The 26,221-nt window shown below is 43.2% G+C and overlaps 1 protein-coding gene across 1 annotated transcript in view; it reads right to left on the bottom strand.

Annotated features, from left to right (window-relative positions):
* Window positions 1-7,890: 7,890 nt before the first annotated feature.
* RHOBTB2 (Rho related BTB domain containing 2) overlaps window positions 7,891-26,221 on the bottom strand; it is an 86,797-nt gene continuing 68,466 nt past the window's right edge. Inside the window, exons 9-14 of the mRNA XM_078593253.1 lie at window positions 24,798-24,930; window positions 17,892-18,010; window positions 14,572-14,722; window positions 13,148-13,236; window positions 11,794-11,899; window positions 7,891-10,929 (exon numbers count right to left, since the gene is read on the bottom strand). Coding sequence (XP_078449379.1) covers window positions 10,706-10,929; window positions 11,794-11,899; window positions 13,148-13,236; window positions 14,572-14,722; window positions 17,892-18,010; window positions 24,798-24,930 — 822 coding nt within the window. The 3' untranslated portion in view covers window positions 7,891-10,705. The remainder of the gene's footprint in view (window positions 10,930-11,793; window positions 11,900-13,147; window positions 13,237-14,571; window positions 14,723-17,891; window positions 18,011-24,797; window positions 24,931-26,221) is intronic.

The raw sequence follows: 26,221 nt of genomic DNA, 5'->3' as shown, positions 1-26,221 counted from the left end.
ACATTGAACGACTTTTTTTTTAAAGTGCAAATCTACAAGAACAAAGACACCCTTATTGGTCCTAATTGTCTACATTCATATTCAGCGAATACATTCTTTAGAGTGAGGACCCTAAAGTGTCGAAGCTTAAAATGCACACAGACATTCTACCACTTATCGGCCATTTTAAAATTCCATGAAACTCCGTCCACAATATAACATTTACATTATATCCCCATATCGATATTTGTGCTTTTGCATCATCTGTTTCATATATATATAATGTATAAGCTATGTATATGTATGCACATAATTCAAATATGTAATATACACGTCAAAGATCAACAATGTGGCCGTATAGACTGTCTGGGCAGGTGCTGCTCAGCAAGCACCTATTAAGGCTAGCATGGCACACGAGGGGGGGGGGGTTCGTTATGGTCAGCGCCGCAAACACACGGCCGCCTTTGTCTCCCAGGTGCTCGTGTTGACAGTTTACCTTGGAGAGGGCCAGATTCATCGAGTGACTGGCACCGGAGTGCATGGCCAGAAATGAGAACCGAATTACGGGGTTTGTATTGCAGTGCACGCACCACGGCTCTTTCCACCTCACACGCGTAGACTCAAACTTAACACGTTGCAGGCTTTCGCGACCAATATCATCCATGATAGAGGTTTTTGTGTTAGATCGCGCAAATATATAAACGCGTCGTTAAAATCCCGCCACCACCCGACACAGCCAACTAGTAAGGGTTGTTACGTAAACAGAACGTGGCCAATTCGTCAGTAGTACAGCACACCGGTGTGTTGGAGAGCCAAGTAATTATTGATGAAGCTAGTTGTAATTACTGGCGAAACGTCGTACTCAAATTGTAAATGTTGTGGCCTGGCTTTCCAACACACTGGTGTGCTGTACTAGTAACGAATTGACGTTCTGTTTACGTGACAACCCCTTACTAGTCGGCTGTGTCGGGTGGTGGCGGGTTTTAACGACACATTTATATATTTACGCGATCTAACCCAAAACCCTCTATTATGGATATACACAAACTGTTTGGACGTACACACACACACACTGCATACCCTAAGCACTTCCTCCAAACTTGCGTGAGCAACTGCGGTGTCTTAAAACTGCACGTTTAGGATACGAAAGGAATACCGTTTTCAATCAATCGTGAAGATTCGTGATTGCCATTGTGGATATCCGTTGCCTCGGCAGCACAGTGTGCCACTCAAGCCTCTCTCGTGGAAAAATCAACCGTGACTAAAACAGCTTGCAGTTATTTATTTGTCGATACCTGCCGATACTGTGCCCAGAGATATCCAAAGCATTGAAATGAGAATCTTTTCTTGCGTACAGCCAATTGACCTTGTACATTTTTTTTATTTTGTGGTTTTACTCGCCATCACGCCCGATGTGCTGAATTAATAGCTAATTGGCACGTCTTGTTCACGTGAAAAACCTGAACTGAATGGCTATGTCGGGTGGTGGTGGGATAACGATCTAACCCAACATTTTTTTTATTATGAATCATATTGGTCGCGAACCCCTACGTGTTCAATTAAATAAAACTGGAAAAGTTGTTGTGGCATGCACATTCCCTTTCTGATCCAGAAGCAAGTGGAACCGAGCGAAACACATTGATACAGAGGCATCGGCACTGATCCACTCTGGCAATTACATAATCAATAATGCAGGATGTACATTGTATACTGTTTACAGCAATCAAAATATGCTCGTAAAATGCTTCTCTCTTTAAGACAGCCCTTTACTTGGCATGTATCTTCCAATATGCTTTTTATATTTAACATATCATGTGTTTATACTCACAATGTATCGAGATAGCGATACCTATAACTGCCCAGAAGCGTCCTTCACTATCCTTCTACACAGAGGCCGATCTTGGCACCGCTGTTACCAGTTTTCGGCAAGTTTACTTAGGGCTCGGTCCTCATGTACCACATCAACCCATATCTTCTCAAGCTCCTGCTGTGCCTGTTGAGCCCCCTCTAAATGGCCAAACGGAAGCTGCTTGGTCATGAGGTGACTGGGCATGTAGGGCTACATGACTCGACCAATGCATTCTTGTCTCTCAGATGGACTCTGATGAGATTGTGCCCAGATTTTCCAAGTTACTGCGAATTTCCCACGTAGTCCAGTTTATTTAAATCCAGCATAGACCGCAGGCACTGACCTGAATGTTTCAAGCAGGTGCAGGTGTTCTTGTAAGTGGGTCCACATCTCGCAAGCAATGAGAAGAGAGGGCATAATTTTGGTGGAGAATAACCACACAGTTTCCACAGCGTTATGCAGCCGATAACAATATAATGTCACTCAACTGGTTCGGCGTAAGCGCTACAATACAAAGCCATAGCTGCACTTGAGTATACTGCCCACATAAAATGTACTGTATATGTGTAGGTACCATAGACATGCGTGTATATCCCGTGCATAAAACATGTTCTCGATTTATTTAAATAATGTTTCCTTTTGAATTAAATTCAAGACAAAAATATTACTCTTTTACAACAAATCTAGCCGTTCATACCAGAACACGTAAGGAAGTAAAACCGTATCCACAAAAGATGTAACGTTCCAAACGTAATGCTTATCTTCTGTGAAAGAAAAAAAAGACATATGTTATGTTCATTTGGGATGTTCACACAAAATATAAAAGTATAAATTAATAAAAAGGCAAAAGTTGGAATTGCTTTTCAAACGCTGAACTGTTGTAATGTTTCAAGCGTAACTGCTACACTTCGTCTTCCTGCAGTCTGAGAGCGCTGTGACTGTGATCGCAGTGGATATATTTAAAGTTGTTTGAATTGTGCCCGTATTAATAAAACAGAAGCAATTTATTATACGGTATTGATAAATGCCGAAGCATTACGTGACATTTGCCTTTTGTCGGGTGTTGCTTTTTAATACAAAAAGTATCCATCTATTTTGTATGTTACAAGGTCAGGTCAACTGAGCTGTAGAGCTCTTTTTCAGAAGTAACCTGGCCACAAATGATAGCTCAACAAAGTGGCTCATCACGTGGAAATGTATTGCAGCCAAATAATCTAAACGCGTGTTTCTGAATGTGGAGGGAAAAACCGGAGGACCCGGAGCAAAATCCACGCGAGCACGAGGAGAGAGACACGCAAACTCCAAATATACAGCAGCAGGCGTCAGGGTAGAAATCGAACCCACGACCTCCTCCATACCAGGCGAGGAAGTTAACATCTCACCACCGCAGAGCCCAGTAGGATACGTGGCAAATAATGATGAAATGATAAAGGCATTGGTGAAGCAGCATCAAGCAGTGTAAGCAAAATAATTCAACACAGTCGTCAATAACACTCTGACGATACTCCCTCTGGCAATACCCCCTCTGGCAATACTCCATCTGGCAAAACGTCATCGATTGTATAGTTTCTTCTTTTAAGTCCACAGTGGCATTGACGAACGGTGAGTTGTATTTTTGTTAATTGTGCACCACTGGCAACCGAACGCAGCATTACCGACAACAAATAGTTCTATCAAAACGGTATTGGTGTAGTTAATAAGATGCGTACATTTTTTTTACATCTAAACCGTGAACGAAAAAATATTTTCGGTTGAAGAAAAAAAGCGCGTACAACTAGTACGCACAACAAAAGTAAAAAGTTTCGGGATAACTGGGTTTTTCACACGAACGGTTGCTCACGACGACTCATCGATAGACCCCACACATATATGTTCACACAGCTACATCATCAGCGAGCTCTAGTCTATTTTATCCCGATGAAGCACGATTGAACGTCTAGAACAATAAACACTGTGCTGTCAGATGCAGAGTAATGCTTGGCGACAAAGGGGTGCTGATGCCACAATGGCGCGCACACTTCCACGCACGAATATGATACGGTGAGGTTGCTTTTCGGAGTGCACCAAACCCCTCTTCGAGACGTGTCACTTCACTCCTACGACTACACGAAATGCGCATCACACCGCTAAAGTGCGAAATGTTAATTTCGAACGGTTTGAGGTACATGTCATGCTTGTTTCATAAGTGGAAAAAATGAATTTTTAATTCGTTATGAAAGTTCAAGTAATTGTGTTTAAGCAGTTCATATAGAATCCTATGGTAGCGGTTTAATGTACAGAGCTACCTATATATAGTGCGACACACATTTGTATATTGTTTGCATCTATCGTATTCATTATACAATGACAAAATGATAACAGCACATCTCGAGAAACTCAATTTCCTTTCTCTTCTCAAATAGATCGTAAAATTAACTCTGATTCAATATTGACACAGTGCAACATTAACATTTTATGACCAAAACATCCATTTAATTTGCAGGGCCTAGTTCTTACTCTTTCAACAACAAAGTTGCAAAAACCCGTCTTTTGAAGTTCTATTTAACGGTTAGCATTGCTTTGGTATAACGAAAAAAAAACATTATCAATGCAAGCTACGAAAGTAAAAACAAATACATACATGAACGTATAATAAAGTAGCGATACTAAAAAGAAAAAAAATCCGTGGTGGTAATAATAACAGTGCAACAAAGTTGAGAGAATATTTCCCATCGAGAGCTGGGGCTGGTGGGAGGGGGGTGTGCAAGTCCTCTCGCCCCCCCCCGAGTTCACTCCCTTTAGTAGTGAACCACTCTGGTGGTGGTGCCCCCCCCCAACCCACGGCTCTCCCCCCCCCCCCCCACTCCGACCTGGAGCCGGTGCCGCCGAAAACCACGATGATCAGAGCAAAGAGCTCGATCCGTAACCACCAGCAAGGAACTGCGGCTGAGCTTGAATTATAATTATGCGAGTACGTGAGCGAATCCACGATATAAACTAAATATGTTCATAAATTATTGGTTCTTTCGGTAAAGTCACGTAAAAGGGAAATTAAAAAAATATAAAACAATCAAATTCTCATTTTTACATTTTTTTTTATTTCCCTTCTACGTGACTTTACCGAAAGAACCAAGACTATAAATTCCTGCAGTCACGAAAGCTTTAAATCAAAATATGTTCATATGGTTATTTTGGCAAGCGGGTTTCGCAGTGCACCCTCATGCTCAGTGCATTGCCACGCGTTGACGCAAACTATGAAGCAACGCGCGTGGATATGTTCCGTATTTTTTCTGTGAGCTGATATTACTTTTATCTGTGTGCAAATCGGTGAAACTATAAACTATTAAAACTATGACCTCTTATTTATTTTACCACGTAAGGCCCACTGAGCTGTATAGCCCTTTTTCAGAAGCGACCTGGCTATCATAAACGATAGCTCAACCAAGTGGCTTATCATGTGGAAATGTATTTCAGCCAAAAACTCTAAACGAGTGTTGATTCTAAATGGGGTGGGAAAACCCCGGACGATTTGGAGATAATTCCACGCGACCACTGGGAGAAACAAGCAAACTCCAATCATACAGGCGCCATGGTCGGGATCGAACCCACGGCCTCTTGTATACCAGTCGAGCTCTTTAAACGTCTAGCCACCGTGTCAAATGCGAAACACTGGGTTTAGCCGACAAGCGTCGAGTGTTTCCACCGCAATAGTTGAACAATGCCCCGGCCAGTGTACAAACCGCACGCGAACGAAAACGATGCACGCAAAATATTTACGTGCAAGCTCACTTTGTTAATACGTTTGTAACTAACTCTATTTGAAATGAACCACAAAGCTATTCCGATTGAATTTCATTGAAAGTGCTTAAAACTTCCAATTGCATATTTAAACAAAGGTCAGCGCGATGCATGTTTATATTCGTAAATAAGAGGGTGTTTCAATGTTTTGAGACTTGTCAAAATTGTGTAACCTGTAAGTGCATTTTTAGGTCAGATTTAATAGTAAATACGAGCATAATCCTGCTACTTGTATGCAGTATATTTTCCAAGATTTGACCACTATATGGATGATCAAGTGCAAGGTTCAAGTTTATTTTGTTTAACCAGATGGGCACTCAAGAAATCAGGATAGTCTCATTTACAAGAGTGACCTGGGGAATTAGTCTACCAAGAGGAGGCAACGATTTCACTTGAATTATTGTATCATGACAGAGATGGGGACACCCTCCATATTACGTGACAAGCACTCCCATTTCCCTATATTTTAAATCAAAAATTGGGGCTGCGTCTTATAATCGAGTATATGTGTGTGTGACCAGATTCATGCAACTTTATTGACACCGAGAAAAATGTTTGAGGTGCATCTTAATTTCCAGAGAGTTTTACAATCTGGACAATACAAGAGTAAATTATGAATTGTGGTTAAAATTGACAAGTGGATGGAATGAACAATGACAGAAGCAGTAGGCCAATCGATGCCTGAATTCTGGAGAGCATCGACTCTGCTGAGAGCCTGATTTGCTATGCAGACAAAAATGTCGTGGACTCTTTGTGAGAGTGGTGCTTCAGCATTACAATGCATTCCGCCACACTTCGCACGCGCAACTATATACTTGTTGGTAACTCCTGGATGGAATGTTCTGGAATTATCGGGTTCATCACCCAGCAGTGGCGTTGACTCCAAAGCGAAGCTTCAGTGACGAGCCTATAAGTGTTGGCTGCTGGGACAAGTGTATTGCGTTATTTGGGTCTTTCGGTAAAGTCACGTAGATAGGTTCAAAGAAAATAACAAAAAAATGATTTAAAGCTTTCGTGACTGCAGGGATTCATATTCTTAGTTCTTTCGGTAAAGTCAAGTAGAAGGGAAATAATATCTACGTGACTTTACCGAAAGACCCAAAGAATATGAATTCCTGCAGTCACGAAAGCTTTAAGTCAAGATTTAAGTGTATCGTAGTAGAGGGTGACTGTGCCAAGCCTCGGCAGACCCTCAACTCGCGAATTCACTTGTGGATGTACCTGAACATCCATGAATGGGATTGTTCTCACACTCGCGTTACCCATCGCTTACTGGCCCTCTTGACTCTCTGTTTTCGACCTCCCCTGTCGCGCTGATGTCATATTCCTAATGATCATTCGGAGAAAGAATTGGTCACGGGTGGCGCGCAAACAAATCCTGGCAAGAAAATCGTGTCTTCGCGTGCTCACGTTCTTATTCTGTTACGTGTGTACTTTTGACTAGAGAAAACATGCCGTTCATAAATGCGTAACACTGCATCGGTACGGCATGTAACGCAGTTGATCTATATCGGATGTGGCGACATCGTCTGCATATTATATGTGTGGATAAATATCAACAATACATATGTACAATCGCAGCATAAGCGCGCACATTTATATACATATTTAATATATACATATGCACAGTATGTCCATATAGGTATATGAATGTTTTCAATTATATTCACATTAATTTAATACACATTTAACATGTTACTCCTGGATATGTTTGTTAAATATGATGGTGTTTGGGGTAAACAATACAGATACATTAAACAAAAGCACTACACTTTAATCTTACTGCGACAATATTAATTTACATAGATATTTGACTGGTTTTCTACAGCAGGTGTATTTTCCACATGTTAATGGAATCCTAATGTTTGATTTCCATTTGATTTTCTCTTACAATTATTATGAAATAAGGGACACACTACAAGTTGTGATCGTGTAAAATGAAAAGGTGGAAACACACAGTTCAGCATATTCTTGTTTTTTTCGGTAAAGTCACGTAGAAGGGAAATAAAACAAAATAAAAAAATTCCGTTTTATTATTAATTATTTTTATTATTTAAAAATAAATTATTTTATTATGTTTTATTTTTCTTATTTTCTTATTTCCCTTCTACGTGACTTTACCGAAAGAACATAGCATTTAAATCCCTGCAGTCACGAAAGCCTTAATGTATTCTTTCACGCAGATACGATATCGTATCAATTTGACGATATGACGATTATCGCGATATTCAGTGTCCTATATCCTCGTAATTGTATTTAGCATCGTTATTGTATTGTTACTGTGCTTTTCCGGACTTCTTGCACACATGAAAACCACTTAAACGTTCTTCAGCTGCAGCTCACTCGACGTAAGCCTGCTACCGGTCTTATTTTCTTTGCAATTTGTGATGCTTATAACGCACGTACTGACAGAAACACGAAGATACGCATACATTTAGGACTGCACAATTGACGTCATATAATCGCCATGCCGTCAAATCTTCCGAAAAACTTTTACAAAGCAGTAATGTAATGTATAACAGCGATTTATTTACACACTTTAATTACTACGTTTGTTATTTGGTAAATACAATATTAAGCAAATTACAATGGTTAACGATAATCACGATATAACGATATTTAGCAGAACGGACGATACTATTTTTGTGGACCTTCTATCGTACGACGATGTGTCGAGGTATCGCCACATTGCAGCCAACCCTACCACTACTCCTCGTCGAAAACACTGACACACGATTTAACGTAAATTGATCAATTATGTGAAAGCCACGGAAGTTAAACGTATACAGTGCCGTGTGTATTCATCATTTGGACAGCACATGCTCTTAAAGATATTCACACGGCAGGAAAAGCAAAATGGGTTTGATTAATCTACACTTTTAATCGAGCATTTTTTGTTTATTTTAAGTAGATGCATTTGCTCCACTTAAGCTTGACACCAAACCTGCAACGTTTTTCAATTTGTGGAATTCAGTAGACTGAGTGGTTTTTTTCTATTTACTGGTAATAACATTACAACATAAACACAGTGCTTAACCAAAGTAAACAGCGTTAACTTTAATTTGTTTATGAAATGTCACACTAGTGGTGATTTCACACAGCAGCGTGCTTCTCATGTACAACTTTGCACGAGTTACTTTTGAGAGTGTTCTTTACAGGTGCCCTTTTCTACATTTTCTTAAGCCAAAATCGCGTTATTAGTTATTTGAAACACGAATTTTGTTCAGTCATACACATTAAATAAACCAAAAATACGTATCACTAGATACTGTACATATAATACATGTATTTGTATGTATGAGTCTATAAATTACATACATACTTTACATATTAATATATGTATATACGCACACCGTACATTAGTGTACAGTTATGCTCACGTATATACTTTACACACACGATACATAAACATAGTTGTAGTAGTACACTACAATTATGAATAGATTGCGATAGCATACCGTATTTTCTCATTTGTAAGACCAAAAAAAATGAATCGCATTGAAGTGAAAACCAAAGTTGACAATACTCACAGATCGTCTTGGATGGATCTGCAGGTTTATACTGCTGTCACTGATGTGCGCACACGATTCAGCAACACTTTGTAAATGTCGCCCGGAGAGATGACGAAAATACGCTTTAACAGGTCACACACACACGTCCTGCTTTTGATGCTCTTGGGTGGCCACCGCAGGATTAGGCGGAGGTGTTCATGCGAATTGCTTTATGTAGCGATTGGGTATTGGGGATTATTATGAGGGGGGGGGGGGGCATCCCTCGCCCATGCCCCTGGCACCGTCGACCACTGCAGCATCCGCGTGAGTGAAGCACATTCGTAAGGGGCGGCACACGGTTAATAGAGGGGGCCCTGTTTTGAATTGGAAATCATTCTCAGCTATTTTTCGCTTCAAAAACAACTACAGGCCAGCAGAGAATGTCTCAAGACCATGAAACGCATCGTTAACACGGGGGACAAAATAGATCTGTGGGTCCGTATTATTATTTGTACCAGAGAACGAAGATACGGTTTGATGCAGGAGGGTTGTACAGCATATCGAGTGCTGCTGTATGTGTGGTGACGATGAGACTGTGTAGCCACATTGTTATGAGCATATATATGGTAATTAGCAAAATGTACAAGATAATAGCAGGGATAGTTCATGTATGTTGAAATATTGTTTGCATTCAAAATTATTTGAAGTTTTTCTTTGTGCGTCTCATATGTTTAGATATATATTTATCTTCAAATGATAGCTGCTTATTAAATGAGTGACTTCATGGTGTTGAAGCAGACAAAGTGGCTGATGGGTTACTTTGGTTGTGATGACTGTGCACAAGGTGAGACCCATAGTCCATCGTGATATGGAAACATTTTCAACAACACAGTGAAGTGACGTTAAATTAACTGGAGGTAGAATCACCCTCCCTCTCTTTACTGCCGCAAAGATGACGGTGGAGATTCACGAACATGAAATGCGGAATGTAATTCACCTGACTAGCTGTGGATAGTGAAATAGGACAAAACTCGATCAAATGCCACTTAGCTCCTACAGCTGCATTAGAGTGGCATACTGATATCAATGCGCCATGCTAGCAACACAGCGATCAATTCAACACTCGGCACCTTACCCTTAAGCCACCGGCCTCTGTTTGGCCTTGAGTAAGCATTGGAGAAACTATAGAGTTATCTGGGATGCCGTTGGCCAGCGACAGCTTTGCCATTAGGCCCACGAAACGTGGGCACTTTTGCAGTAAATCGCACACAGCGATACATGATGTATCCCTATGGGCGCAGATCTTCAGGAACACAGGCATAAATCAAATGTTAGCGTCGTGTACAATCGGCCAGATAGAAGATAAAAAAACACCATCCAAATAACACCTGGATTCAACTTCGATATGGGTATCTCATTGCACCCCTCATCTATGCAGAGAAGCCCGCGCGTTTATCGCCGAGCTATGGAGCGCTTCAGCTCTCGTCACAAGCTCACTGCCTCGCCCTCGCAGCTGGAGCGTCGCTCGACCCGAGGTCCTAACCACTGGGGCCCCCGTCGGCGTCGGCCAGGGTCCAAAGGGGCCTCCGTTGGCCCCGGTCTCGGCGCATCACAACGCGGACGCGGACGTCGAAGGGGAGGCCGACGTCGACGCCGAGGTGGACGGAGACGACGGAGGCTGGGGGCTCAGCGACCACCAGCGTCGGGCGTTCTGCCGCTTGCTGGTCATGTAGCCGTCCATCTCCTCCTCCTTGCGAGCGCGCTGGTAGTGGTCCTCCTCCTTCAGGTACCAGACCGGTGGCCAGCGGTGCAGCTCAAAATACAGCAGGTTCTCTGGTGACGGGGAACGACAAAGCCAGAGATTTGGAGTCAGGAACGAGGGCATACGTTGCCCGAGAACAGGACAATGTACGTGTACGCCATCCCAACGTTGAGAACAAATTCCGTTATGAACACGCATTAGTGTTTCACGTTTTGAAATTTCACGTTTTCCACTTTCAAGGACAATTTCAGTTCTTTGTGTGGATTTTAGATTGTTAAAGTAACAACAAAAGCGACGTCACCCCAATATAATGTGACACCAACTGTGTGACATCACTGCATGTGCCGCCGTATTTTTACGCCATTTTAAAACAAAATGAGTTTTGGACCGTCTGACATTTCATATCCAGGCCTAATTTTTTAGATGTTTCAGTTTAACCCGATTTTTTTTCCGAACACATCATAATGCCTGCTATTCAGGACAAAGCATTTGCTTTTATTTCCATAGGATGCGGTGTGACCTACATATTGTGATGCTAATTATTGTCGTACTCTGGGCCTTCGAAGGAGATGAGCTCCATGTTCATTTTAGCATGGAGACAATTTGAGATTCGGTCTATTGTATGATGATGAAGACCACCATTTACATCGTTTAAAGTCACCGTCATAGCTTCTGCTATTTTGAATCACAATAATCTCGCTATGATATTTCAGATGGAAGGTGAGAGTCTCGCTATACTAATACTACGAACTCAACAGTCCTGTGCAGTGGAAAACATTTGATATATTCCATACATCCCGTAACAATTTCCTTAATTCTGTCTTTACCTTCGGTTAGCACGGTTGGCTACACACAGTGCGAAAGAAGTTCAACATATATGCATACATTAATAACCTCAATATACTAATAAATAAGGACTTCATGCACACATTCACCTGGACTCATGGCCCGCATCTCTTTTGGGTACTTGCGGCAGACGCTGTTATAGTTGGTGCAGATGTGGTGCAGACACCAGGCGGCCAGCTGATCCGCATTGTGGAACTGTGGGGAGCGAGGCGAGGATCATGAGTCAGATGCAGCTGCATGTAGCGAGCAGAGCCACCTGCATGCAGACAACGCTCTCCTGTACTCAACTTCGTCAGTGTCAGAAAATCATCAGAGCAAAGTGCAGAGTAAAGTCGCCCTGTCTGTGTTTGTCGGGTCTGTACCGCGTGTCATAGGCCAGCTGTCCGACGTTTTGCACCGCGTGCCAAATAATGTTCTACGGCAGGAACTACTCGTCCAACTTTTCGCATCACGCACAGAGAGATTCTACATCGGGAACTGAAGAAGCCCCGGGCAACACGCGGAGCAAAACGTCAGATGTCATGCCAAAAAAACACACGGTATGACTCGACAACACGATGGAGAGCTGTACGGCACAATCGCGAATATATACACAGCGCCACAGTCCCAATGAGAGCGACGATTGGTCTGCAAAATCCACTTATGGATAATTTAATATCGTCGGTAATTTAGCATTTGTACCCAGTTGTGTGATTCCTACAAAAATGGTCGTGTGTCCTGATACGTTAACATTATTAATGATTAAAAATGATCTCTGCTTTGAACTTTTAAATCTGTCCATATAAAAAGTCTCACATGGCATTCGTGACTTTTTTCAGAGCGGCCCTAATTGAGATTTTAAGCCAATACACGTTTAAAGTTCTGCTTGATGTGCTGGAAAAAAATGCGTAAGAGAGGAGAATATTGAAAGAGTGCCCATATGTCTTGTTAGAAACCTGCGTGCAGTGATGGCCCCTTACATCGGCACCTCTTTGTATTATATGGGTGTGCAATGCTACCAAGACTGCTCATAGGGCCCTATGTAACCACGACAAAGTCACGCAGGCTAACGGGCTATTTGGACATGCACCACAATTCCCATTTATTTGTTCTGTTTGTGCAAATGAAGCCACTGCACGCTGCATGCACCTGGTGGCGTGATGTTAACTCCCTCGCCTGGTATGCAGGAGGTCGTGGGTTTTATCCCGACCCTGACGTCTGTAAATTTGGAGTTTGCATGTTCTCTCTTCCCATGGGCATGATTTAATTTTCTCAAAGTACTCCGGATTTTCTCTCCACATTCAGGTTTAGAGTATTTGGCTGCTGCTATCAATGTCCACGTGATAAGCCACTTCGTTGAGCTATCATTTGTGACAGCCAGGTCGCTTCTAAAAAGGAGATACATAGCTCAGTAGAGCCTTACCTGGTAAAAAAAAACCAATTGGTTGGTACCATCATGTTTACCTGGGCCAACTCCAGGTAGACAAGACACTCTCCGTCGATGTCAGCGCCGCGTTCCATGGCCCTCCGCAGCTCTTGAACCGCATGCTGCTCTGCATGCCAAGCACAGCCCCATGAACGGTCTGCATTTTAGCGCCGCCGCAGCAACACAGTCAACTCGTAACTGTCCGACGTGCCGTCAGATTCTGCCATGTCATGTCGTCCGACACGACACACTGACGTCGTTTCGCTGCACTTGCTGGGAGCTTGGAACTCAAGTGAAGTTCCCGGCGCGTGGAGCAAAACGTCGGAAGTCGTGCCGAACAATTCGCGGTACGACCCGAAAACGCATAAGAGAGCCCATGCTGCACAACCGCAAAAACCAGTGCAGTAAATCCACACTGTACAACCGTTTCAGGACCCATTTTCAGGCTGCACTATTCGTTGTTTGAATATTGCAGAGCTGCTCTTTATGTGCTTCTCAAATCTGCATTCAATATTATTATGCGGTCAAAATGGGATTTTAATCTTCAGGATTTTCCATGATGTGCTAATCCAGTTCCGATATCATACAACAACAAAAAAAATCACAATGAGATTTGTCATATGCCATAAACTTCACTATTATTTTCAGCACTCTCGGATCAAAGCCAAATCAAGAGACGTTTCACTGGTCTGCTTCTCTGTATATATTGCCTTTCTATGACTGCCTTTTCGTAGCATAAAACACTGTTATGTATTCGACTGAAATTGCAAGAGTCAGAGAGATGGAGCCTTAGGAGAGTGTTGCTGTATGGCTATGAGGGCCTACTTGGTATGCATTGGGGTTTTCACGATATAATTTACTATGATATAATACATAATCATATTTCAGAATCTGATATTCGCGAAATCAGTTTCCCATAGGTTTGTAATTGTGCTCACATTTTCCTGCATTGTTTTCACGCTGTTGTGATTGTATCTAGAAATTCGGATTACTTAGAATGTCTTCCACTTCAGTTCACTCAACTTAAGCCTGCCATAAGACCTATAATCATCGCAACTCCACAACCTGTAACGCACATTACAAAAGCAGTAATTAAGCCGAGGAACTGCGAAAATGATCGACCTCACATAATCGCCATGCTGCAGATTACTTGCGATTATAATTTCGCAAATATTTCACCGGGAAAGAACGTATTTAAAATATATATAACGAGCAAATATAATTATAACGTCACGATATTTAGCATCACGGACGATTCGACGAACGTGCACCTTACATCGTACCTCCGATCACCACGGTCACACCTCCGATTAGCATGGTTGACTACGTACGGTACGAAAGAAGTTCAACGTACGTACGTACGTACATACGCATTCATAGCGATGCCACATCACGGCAACCCGAGCAAGCATGCACCAGACCTCACGACGACGCAAGGGCAGGGAAGGTTGGTCAAGGATACCTGTGAGCGCCACGAGACGTGGGAGACACAGCTGGTTGCCCAGAGCGATGAGCTCAATGGGATCCAGGTGTGAGTTGGCTGTGAATTGGCCAGTGTACAGGTACTCGAGCAACGCCTGCAGACACGCTCGGCTTGTGCCAGGGAAATAAACCTGTGGAGAATAGATCACGCGGCAGGGATACGGTCCACACGGTTAGTTTGACGACCATGTATTGTACGTTTAATACTGAGGTTCTTATTGTTTTGTTATGATTATTATTATTATCTATTTCATATCACCATGCTGCATTGTGGGATTGTTGAGAGATGGCGGCAGCTTGGGGAAGGCTATAATCCAGCAGTGGATTGACCATGGCTGATGATGATGGTGATATCCAACGGGTAACTTTCATTTAAATAAACGTTCTTTAAAGAACGTGCAGGAGCATCGTCCGATGCTCCATGATGGCTCCCCCTCCTCCCCCGCTTCCCAGGGGGGAGGCCTGCTAAACGCAGCAGCACTTAGCAATGGCTACGTTTTCACGTGAGTCCTATTAAAGGGAAATGAAATGTTGTTCTGAGATATCAAGTACCAGGGCCCTTCCCTGACCTGGCATGACACGCTGCTGACTGAAGCGATTCCAAGAGGTTGATTCTTCACCCCATGACACTACTCTGATAACATTTGTAATTAAATATCCATGCACTAAAAATAAGTGACTGTAACTTAAAACGACCACACATTTGTAAAATGCACAATTGGCTTTGCTCGGTAAGCCGAGGTTTAGATGCTCAAATGGTCCGATAAAGAAAACATATAATGAATAATAACTTTAAAAAGTCTTCTTGGTTCTTTCGGTAAAGTCACGTAGAAGGGAAGGAATAAAATAATAAAAATAAAACAATAAAATAATTCTCACGACGTTTCGGCCACAACGCAAGCAGCCGTCCTCAGGTGAAGACCAGGTTTGTCGGGGAGACAGCGTCTTCCCTTCTACGTGACTTTACCGAAATAACCAAGAAGATGAATGCCTGCAGTCACGAAAGCTTTAAATCGAAATTTAACTTTAAAAAGCTTTCCATTTGCACATTCGTCTTAGTGGGCATAGGGCACGTGACCTTTGGCCACACTTGCCCTCACCACCCCAAAATCCCAGGGTACAGAAGTTATCAGCAGAGATTAAAATGGCGACTCTGGCAGCCTGTGAATAATCTCAAATGTTTAAGCACTTGACCCTGGGAAAGATGAAAGGTCGTTCCAGTAACCTGCGGGAATTAAAAGATGCCGTTACATAATTAAGCAACTGCAAGCGCTTTGAAGATCTTGCAGGACGTGCGATCCCATGATGTTATTGCGAGTTGCTCTCACGTGAAAACGTAGCCATTGTTAAGCGCTGCGTTTAGCAGGCCTCCCCCTGGGAAGCGGGGGTGGAGCCATCATCGTGGCTGTTTTCAGGACCCGTAATTTTGAGGCGTTGTGAGAGAAAACGGAGACCCTGAAGGTGTAATGGACTACCAGTCGTGGCAGGTTACTCGTGAGGCTGATGGGACTGAAGTGGGACAGTCCTAGTTTTGTCCCTGATTCTGGATATGTATGTATGTTGATCTTCTTTCGCACCGTTCGTAGCCAACCGTTCTAATCTTAGGTGCGTGTCGAAGGACAACAAACTAAACACAAAAAGCGGTCCTAGAGAAATAAGTTTTAAATCTGGATTTAAAATTGCAAAGCTCCAGTGGCTTCCTAATATCACAAGGAAGAGTGTTCGAGACCGCCGCAAAAGCGCATCTGAAAGCACACGATGCAGTGACGGTCTTTGTTTGATGGTTAGACAAATAATAATGTTTTAAGACTGGTTGTGTGTCTCTGCTTGTGTCAGTGAGAATAGATTCGTATGGCACAGAATTCAGCTTCGCAATGGACATTTTAAATGCAAGAGCAGATTTCAAATGTCAGAGTTAACATGATGCCATTAAAGTTGTTTTGCCCCCATTTATATTGAAAGGTGACCCACACAGTGATCCTGGTGGATTTTGTGGATGTCAATTTTCATGATGACAACAATGATTTTGAAGGGAAATGGTGATTATTATAATTGAGCATTATGCCTACGATCACCAGTGCTTATAAGGATGATGGTGATGACACTGATCTTGGCGATGGCCATTAAATCACAATTGATGTTGATCACGATGAAGATTGAGTTATATATATTTTTTATAATAATATAACTTGGTGAGAAGGCATTCTTTATGATAAATGTGACAACCCAAGTGTGAACTCAATGACGACGACGATGGAGGTGACGACGTGAAGGTGATGACAATGGAGGTGATGAGATGGAGGTGACGACGTGGAGGTGACGAGGTGAAGGTGACGACGATGGAGGTGACGACGTGGAGGTGACGAGGTGAAGGTGAAGAGGTGGAGGTGACGACGTGGAGGTGACGACGTGGAGGTGACGACGTGGAGGTGACGAGGTGAAGGTGAAGAGGTGGAGGTGACGAGGTGGAGGTGACGAGGTGAAGGTGACGAGGTGGAGGTGACGACGATGGAGGTGACGACGTGGAGGTGACGAGGTGAAGGTGAAGAGGTGGAGGTGACGAGGTGGAGGTGACGAGGTGAAGGTGACGAGGTGGAGGTGACGACGTGGAGGTGACGACGTGGAGGTGAAGAGGTGGAGGTGACGACGTGGAGGTGACGACGTGAAGGTGACGACGTGGAGGTGAAGAGGTGGAGGTGACGACGTGGAGGTGACGACGTGAAGGTGACGACGTGGAGGTGACGACGATGGAGGTGACGACGATGGAGGTGACGACGTGGAGGTGACGAGGTGAAGGTGACGACGTGGAGGTGACGACGATGGAGGTGACGACGATGGAGGTGACGACGTGGAGGTGACGAGGTGAAGGTGACGACGTGGAGGTGACGACGATGGAGGTGACGACGTGGAGGTGACGACGATGGAGGTGACGACGTGGAGGTGACGACGTGAAGGTGACGAGGTGAAGGTGAAGAGGTGGAGGTGACGAGGTGAAGGTGACGACGTGGAGGTGACGACGATGGAGGTGACGACGTGGAGGTGACGACGATGGAGGTGACGAGGTGAAGGTGACGACGTGGAGGTGACGAGGTGAAGGTGACGACGTGGAGGTGACGACGATGGAGGTGACGACGTGGAGGTGACGAGGTGGAGGTGACGAGGTGGAGGTGACGACGTAAAGGTGACGACGTGGAGGTGACGAGGTGGAGGTGATGACGTGGAGGTGACGAGGTGAAGGTGACGAGGTGAAGGTGACGACGATGGAGGTGACGACGATGGAGGAGATCGCGTGGACCTCACCTCTTTGTTGGAGCTCTCGACGAAGGTTCCACCGAACATGGCCGACATCCAGTCGCAGCTCGAGATGAGGATCGGCTTGTGTGCTGGCACGCTTCCATCCTCCACACGAAACGTGACGTCTGTTCCACAGAACAACAACAAATGCAACAACCACAACAAATGGCACAAATCGGGACATTGTTGTATCGATTGATAGCGTTAAGTGGATTTGACTATTATACAAAGTAACTCATATCTACTCTGCCACTACACATACAGTTCGCCATATGCTAAATAACTGGACCTTATGTTTAAGCTAATGTTGAAAAGTCACGTAGAAAATCAAATCAAATAATAATAGAATATGACGTTTCGGTTGCAACATAAGCAACCATCATCAGGTAAAAATGAATGATAAAACACACACAAAGACACAACGAGCGAGACACACACCAAGATAAAACACAGACACAGCAACAGCATAGTCTTGGTGTGTGTCTTTGTGTGTTTGTCTCTCTGCATGTTGTCTGCCTATGTTGTTTCCGTGTCTGTGTTTCCTTGGTGTGTGTCACGCTCGGTGTGTCTTTGTGTGTGTCTATCTCTGCATGTGTGTCTGCCTGTGTTGTTTCCATGTCTTTGTTTTATCATTCATTCTTACGTGATGGTGGTTGCTTGTGTTGCAGCCGAAACGTCGTTATTATTGTATTTTCTACGTGACTTTACCGAAAGAACCAAAGAGTAATTCCTGCAGTCACGAAAGCTTCAAATCAAGTTGAAAAGACATTAACATAATTGGTGTTGCGATGTTGGATGGCCTAGCTGTGACTGTTCACAGTCGCCACTTATAATCACTTTTTGGGAGGATGACAATTGGTAATTCCGCATACTGGATATCAAACTCTATCTGCCCCGCTGTAAATGTTGATATATTCACATGACGGATAAAGATGGCCAATGATATTTAGATATAAAGAACCACTGTCCCCTGCCATAGCAATGTGGAACCTTTTTCAAAACTGGTTCGGGCTGCGAAAAGACATGAGACTGCCCAATATTAAAATAAAATAATAAAAACAGACTTTTGAATTTTAACGTTTGTCAGGTCTTTACTGTTATCAATGATCTCCTATGTGTCATGTTACAGGAGACAATAGCATTTGGACAACATTGGTGAATATGGTAAAAGAGACATTCAACGCGAGTGAAGACTGGAGTTCAATAACAAAAAATCCTGCATTAAATGAAAGTGGCAACTTGCACAAAATCAGCGGCAGCTACTAAAAACCAGCCACTTCACGCAACTCTCAGCTCGCTCGCGTTATAAACCAAGTGCACACTTTTCCTTCCCAATGCCAACTCCACAATGGCTCTAAACCAGTGGTCCTTAACCTTGACTGCAGCCGGCACCCTTTTGGTTCTCAGAAAGGGCATCTCGCACCCCCAGGGGGTGCGTGCAACATCTGTTTAGAGCAGAATCACTGCTCTAAACGGATGTTGCGCATTTGTACTAATTCCACAGAAAATGATGATGCAATGGCAATTTAAGAAGAAGGAAAAAAAAACCTCACAGAGGGTTTCATCAATCCGAGGGAACCACGTTTATAGTTTAACGGGCGCAGCGTCCTGACACCGAACAGTGTCACGCGAGGCCATGAGCTGTCCGTTATCATCAAAGTCCTGCTATTTCTCACTCGAGGAATGGCAGTGAAAGGATATTTCAGCCTAAGCCGACACCAAATTCACACCGGACACAAAGGGCCCACTGGGTTGCTAGATTCACAAGCCAATCATGTTGAGCTTTCGAAAGCGGCCTTGTAAAATGAAACAGTTTTTCTCACACTGTGTGTGATTTTCAGAACCTTTATTTAGACCGGAGGAATCCGACTAGTTAGGGAATCTTACAATCCAGCCATTTGTATGCTGTTAATTAATTGACGTACCATATCCTATACAGTATTCATGTTGGTATCAGAAAAAAAAACTACACATTCCTAGCAAATGTAAATAGACAATTAACGCCACTTTAGTCGCACAGTAAAGCCTTTGAAAGTCAGTCTAATAATAATAAAAACATAATAGTTTCAATTTATAATGCACACATTATTCGCTCACTCTCGAAGAGAGAGGTGTGGTGAATCACAGACGAGTGGGAAGGCTGCCAGGTGCTGAGTTGGCATCAATAATTTCCCAAGCTCTGAGTTCCTCAATATGTGAAGATGCTTTCATTCATAATAAAGATTTTTGGGTTAGATTGCATAAATATAAATGTGTCGTTAACCCACCACCACCTGACACAGCCAATGAGTAAGGTTTGTCATGTGAACAACACGTGCCAATTAGCTATTAGTTCAGCACATCGGTGTGATGGCCAGTAAACCCACAACATTAACAATTGAATATGACGTTTCGCTGGCCATTGCAACCAGCTTCATCAGGCGATTTTCCAGAATTCCGAAGAAGTATTCCTGCTTCCGCTCTTAAATAGAGCACAGTAGATAACCCAAAAACCTTTATTATGAATAATATTGGTCGCGAAAGCCTACGTGTTAAGATGTTTTCAGCCAATTTGTTTATATGTTGGAGGAAACCAGAGCACCCGGGGAAAAAACCCACACATGCACATTCTGTCCCATGCAGATGGAACAGATGGAGTCCACGTTTGCTGAACCGCCCTCTCTTGGCAAGTCTGGTGGTCCACCAAGCCCTCAGTGGCTCCACAGTGATGGATTTTACTAAAGGCCACGTGTGGAGCCAACACTGCCAGCCAGCTACGTGGAGAGAGCCTTCCTGGTGATGGGGGATTGCGTATTGCAGCAATTTCTTTTTTAATGACATATAGCTTGAATTAATACCTAACACTTACATTTAATCAACACTTGATATCTATCCGCTAACTACTAACTACCATTAACTAAATATCTCGAATGTAATGACACTTAAAAAAACATTACAATAGTTTGAGCGGTGTCACCATCAGAGATGGCTCACGAGATATCATGACTGTGAAGAAGGCAATGATCTTCTTCCTGTTAAGTATTTGCCGTGTAAGTACTGTATCATATTAATATTTTATAAACTATAAAAAAAAGTATTACAATACATAATATGTATACATTTTTTTATGAAAGTAACGGACTCAGAAAATGAATGCAATGTACAACATATGAATGCATAAAAACGTACACACGTGAATTTTTGTCAGCGTACTCAGTAATCTGTGATATGATTGTAGAATTAAGGAATGCATGGCACAAGCAGAGCGCACTTTCAAACGATTGCATCAGCCTGCCATGAGGTCTTAAGGTTGCAGCCCTTTGGCCGTTAATATCTTTGCACATCAATATCTTTCAATTAAATTCAATATGTTTTAATAAAAAATATATATTACTGATATCATAATTCTGTATCATTTCACGCTCAGCTTATTTCAGACAGGAACTGTACAAGCCAATTTATTTTGACTGTCTTTTTACATGAATAATTTTTTTTCAGGCAGCCTTTCCATAATAACCTAAATTCTGGCTAACCCGTGTGCATATACTGTGTGCCTGTATAGAACACAGAAACATCACATACATTATAATGTAGCTCGCTGGAAACCCCAGCTACTGAAAAGTGAATGTAACAGCCTTTCGCAGCAACAGGACTCAGATGAACCTATCACATACAACATGTACACATTGAAAGACATCGAACTTATGCATGGAAATTCCAAGCATTATAGTGAGCTACGGAATCGATACTTATAGACTGAATCAATTCAACGTTACAGGCCAAGGTTATATAGTTGGCAACTGCGTCACTGCATCGCGCTTTCAGGTGCGATTCTGCGGCCGTCTGGAACGCTCTTCCTTCCGATATTACGAAGCCACTGGAGCAACGCACTTTAAAATGATCTGGATTGAAAATTTAATTTAATTTAGAACCGCTTCTTGTATTTAGTTTGTTGTCCTTCCCCCCGCACCTCCGATTAGCACGGTTGGCTACGTACGGCGCGAAAGAAATTCAACATACGTACACATACATACAAGGTTGCAATCGGCAGCTCTCAACAGAGAGGGCGGCGAGGAGGGGTGCCGATGCATTGTGAATGTGATTGCATGGGGCTCTGGAGGGCACTCGGCGGTATTCTTTATAAACCCTCTCACCCTCTGCATGCCTCGCACCGGTTTTAGCAAAGCTCATTGTCGACTCAGACCTGAGGCCATGCGTCCAAGATGGGCCCAAGGTACTGAAGTGCACGCGGTACACACCGACGCGTGTAAGGGGAGCGGAGTACTGTGCAATGTTACGTACCGCGGTGCTTTAACATTTGCAGTTATTAAAATGATTCACCACATTTACATTCAATGTTATTGACAGTGTATTCATTTGTAATGCATGTATTTTCAACTTGTTAATGCAATGCATTTACAGCTGAGATATCCGAGAAAGTAATCGATTTACCCGATTGCTCGACTATTCAGATTTCATGGCAATAGTTGGGGGGGGGGGGGGGGGGAATGTAACTTCGGCTCCCAGGTGTGCCACTGGATGGGGAGGTGATGGCCGGGGGCTTGGCGATGCCACCGGCATCATCAGCCGCGTCACGCTGGGTGTGGCTTGTCGGGGGTTTCCCGCCTTCAGGAGGCGAGATGTTAGGGTGCTCGCTCTTTTTAAAGGGGTCCGTGTAATCGACCGCACATACGTACTCCAGTCGATTATGGGTTTCTTTGCTTGATTAATCAACTCAATCGATTAATTATCCCAACTCTAAAATAGACACGCGGATGGTACACCAGTGTGTAAATGTGATTTCTGTGCTCGTGTCCTGCCCCCAGCGTTTGCTTGTGGCATAATTTCCTTCTGAGATGCAATGTGCAAGCTTCTGCAAAACTCGCCTTTGCACCCTGTGCATGTAGAATTCCCGCCCTCTAGTGGAAATGTCTGATCACGACCGCAATTTGGATATTTTATCTAAGGAAGATTCACAATGTACTGTAATACAATTTGGATGTATACACCACAGCGTCTAAAATGCAATGACAGCCCAACGTGCCGTACAAAACAGCGGGGCATGGGCATCCCTGGGGAGAAGAGATTATTCATAAATATATTTTGTAACGAGATAGAAAAGAGTAATTGGAAAAGAGACATTGTGACTGCACAAAAATAGCAAAGCCTCTTAAGCCCTCTATAGAGATGATTAGAAAAAGTGGCGATGTAAATACAAGACGCAATTTGGGGGGGGGGGGGGATTTTGGCCCCTCATTTCCAATCGCAGCAGGAAAAGTAGCAATGTGAATGAACGAGCAGTTACACGTGGAATTTGTTTAACTATTTTTTAAACCGAGTAAAGCCCCACTGAGCTAAGGAGCTCTAATCTCAAGGGTAACTCGGGCGGCAGACATCACCAACATATTCCATAATCACGGGTTAAAAAAAAGTAAATAGTATTCATGTTATAAAATTGCATTCGCACTTGAACCTCAGTCATTTTAATGGAGTCAATTTAAATAGCCAGATGGCAGATTGAAGATGCAAAGAGACTAAAATAGGTTCCAAAATTTGGGACAGCCACATTAAATAAGTTTTATCCAAATTGTGTGCAAATTCTGGGAAATATTAACAGGCAATCAGATGCACGTTACCAATCTTTAGGATTGTCCAATGGTAATAACAACGGGTCAGATCTATGGACTAGTAGCTGTGTAAATGAGAATAGCCATGCTGTGAAAATGTCTTCTTGCGTCCAAGGACATTTGCCCAGCCATGACACAGTGGAGGTCACAGTGATGTGTCCTCCCATATGGAGCATGCACTGCAAATATAATGGGGCTAGTTTTTTTTCTAGAAATCACATCTTTGTGAACCTGAACATTTTTTTTTCCAAATCAGCTGTTTTTGTACATTCATAATGTCTCTTTCTCAGACGTAAAAATAGTTTATATATAACATTTTTATTGAAATTGTGAAACCTTATTATAACGCTGCCGCTTTGTGCCTATTCCGGATACCAATCGTCCTGTCGAGAGCGCCTGATTTGCTGTACGTTCCCTCACAACATTGTCCCACATCAACCGTTCAATTTGGCTGATCCCCTCAAATACGTTCCAGTAAATCCTCTCGAAAATTGGTCACTCAAATGAGCTGGAATTCTGGGCGTGCTGGGAAGGATGCCATAAATAAATCCGAGTTTTAAAATTCAACCACAAACAGACATGAATTAAGCTGCGTTCCGTAAATCTTCTTGGAAATCCAGTGTATGAAATGCAAGATGTGCTTGTCGACATTACAAAGTATGTGTCGCCATTCCCTAACGTTGTAAGAATTACAATGAATGTGTGTTATATGCACTAGCAATTTTAAACATATATTCTTATCTGTTGCACGAAATTCTGAGAACATTTCCCCCTGTCCGCCTTGGCCTTGCCACGTGCTCATAGTCATCTCACTCTCTTTGGTTTTTCACATTTATTTAAAAAAAACAAATACATTCTTCAAGGTCAGCGAATCTCAGTCTTCCAAATCTACTTCAGAGGTGAGTAACCTTCTCAACAACGAGGTAGTACATTCTGTAATTGCACCACTCTTTCCTCGATTATCTTTATTCACAACAGATATTATTAAAATTGTGCTTTTGTACGTGATTCTGAATCGTCTTGATCTCCTCAGAAACACAGTATAATAATACTCATCATAATAATGGTGGCACCACAGCATTCTAAGCAGCTGTAGCAATTCCTAATTTTTGGCCGAAAATTAGATCCTGCGTGCAGATCCACGGTAGTGTCCTGCATTACAGCAGCCTTAGTCATTTTCTAAATGATTCTCCACGTATCAGAATGTGTATCAAAGACGACGATGTCTTGATGTATGCTAATACATAATTTATGATGACATCTGATATTGACGATAATGGCTGAAGGATGATGTTTTTTTTCCCACCTGCCAGCGTCCCTTTAGCGAGAAACTCTTTGATGCGGTTTGCGCGACGGAGGTGGAAGGCTTTCGTAATCTCTTGGTTCATGAAGCCCTCGTCGTTCAGAAGGTTCGCCACCATCATGCGCAGGTCAAACACCTGCGGGCATTCGGGTGACAAAACGGCGACACGGGGCGTTACGCCCTGCGCAGAAGCACGCCAGAGCCACCGCAGAATTGATGGATGCTGCTGCTGCTGCGGTGTAATGCCTCGCGCACTTCGACTCACAATGAAGAGGTCACAATGCCGGTTCCATCTTCCGACGTGGCAGTTGAAAACAAATTAATTAAACCCCCCCCCCTCCCCGCATCTGTCCACCTAGCAGTGTAAATGGGATTATAGACTGCGTCGACCATGGCTGTAAATTAAATAATCAACTTAACGCCTGGGAGCCTGAGCTCTAGCAACGGAGCTACATCCTAGGCCTTAAATGAAATTGAACCTCGCACTAAATGCATTACGTGGTGTGGCGTGTGTGTGTCCAATCGCCACATTAGTTAAAGTGGCACGAGTGTTGGCAGTGCATCTCATTCATTCAGCCTCCGAATGGATTTTCATTATTGAACCTCTCCTCCGATGACATCAAGAGGAATTGGTGAAGGCTTTGGGGCCACACGCGTGATGGGAGTAAAACCTCTTCCTAACTCGACAACGTCACACCCCTGACACCCACACCAATAGCCTCACGCCTGCCCCTGATCCATCTCTGAGGTTGACACGAGACACTAATGGGCCATATGTAGCTACGGCGTCACAACGTTCACAGACTAAGGGCGCCTAATCCACTGACCTAATTCCCTTGGCAATGGTGGCGCGCAATTTAAGAAGCCCAGGTGTTTCCGACCTACTGAATAAGCCACTACAGTGTATTTCACAAGCCTCTGCAATTAGGGTGATGAATACACTTGCCATTAACTCATCTCAAACGTCATACATATTTGTAATCAATCACTTGTTGCAGAGCCTCAACTACTATGCGTTATGGTGTTATATTTACTTTTTGAGATTACCAAATCATATTAGCTGCAGACAAAAGATATAATAAATTGGTCTTCACCATCATTCTGGCGGGCTTAATGGTACACATCTGTAATCCAGCACCTTGGACGAGGACTCGGTAGATCACGAACAGTTGGGAGCCATCAACAAAAAGACACTGACCAGCTGCTCGGCAACGAAGTGCCTGCAGGATGCTTCTCTTTAACAAACAGCGCTGGAAACATCAGTGTGAAGGGATCGTCATTACCCGCTGTCTCATCCTGGCAAGGACACAAACCCCTTTCCTTGCTGAATAATTTAGCATAGATACCCTTATTGTCTGAGTGAACACTGAAATGTTTTGCAGAATTTAATAATGCAAGATACATCGCTGGTAAGGAATAACAAACAA

Source organism: Lampetra planeri, chromosome 4 (assembly GCF_965212315.1).
Source record: "Lampetra planeri chromosome 4, kcLamPlan1.2.h2, whole genome shotgun sequence".
In the NCBI taxonomy this organism is placed as follows: Eukaryota; Metazoa; Chordata; class Hyperoartia; order Petromyzontiformes; family Petromyzontidae; genus Lampetra; species Lampetra planeri.
The sequence above is the reverse complement of the archived record's forward strand: the minus strand, read 5'-3'. Positions and strand labels throughout refer to the sequence as shown.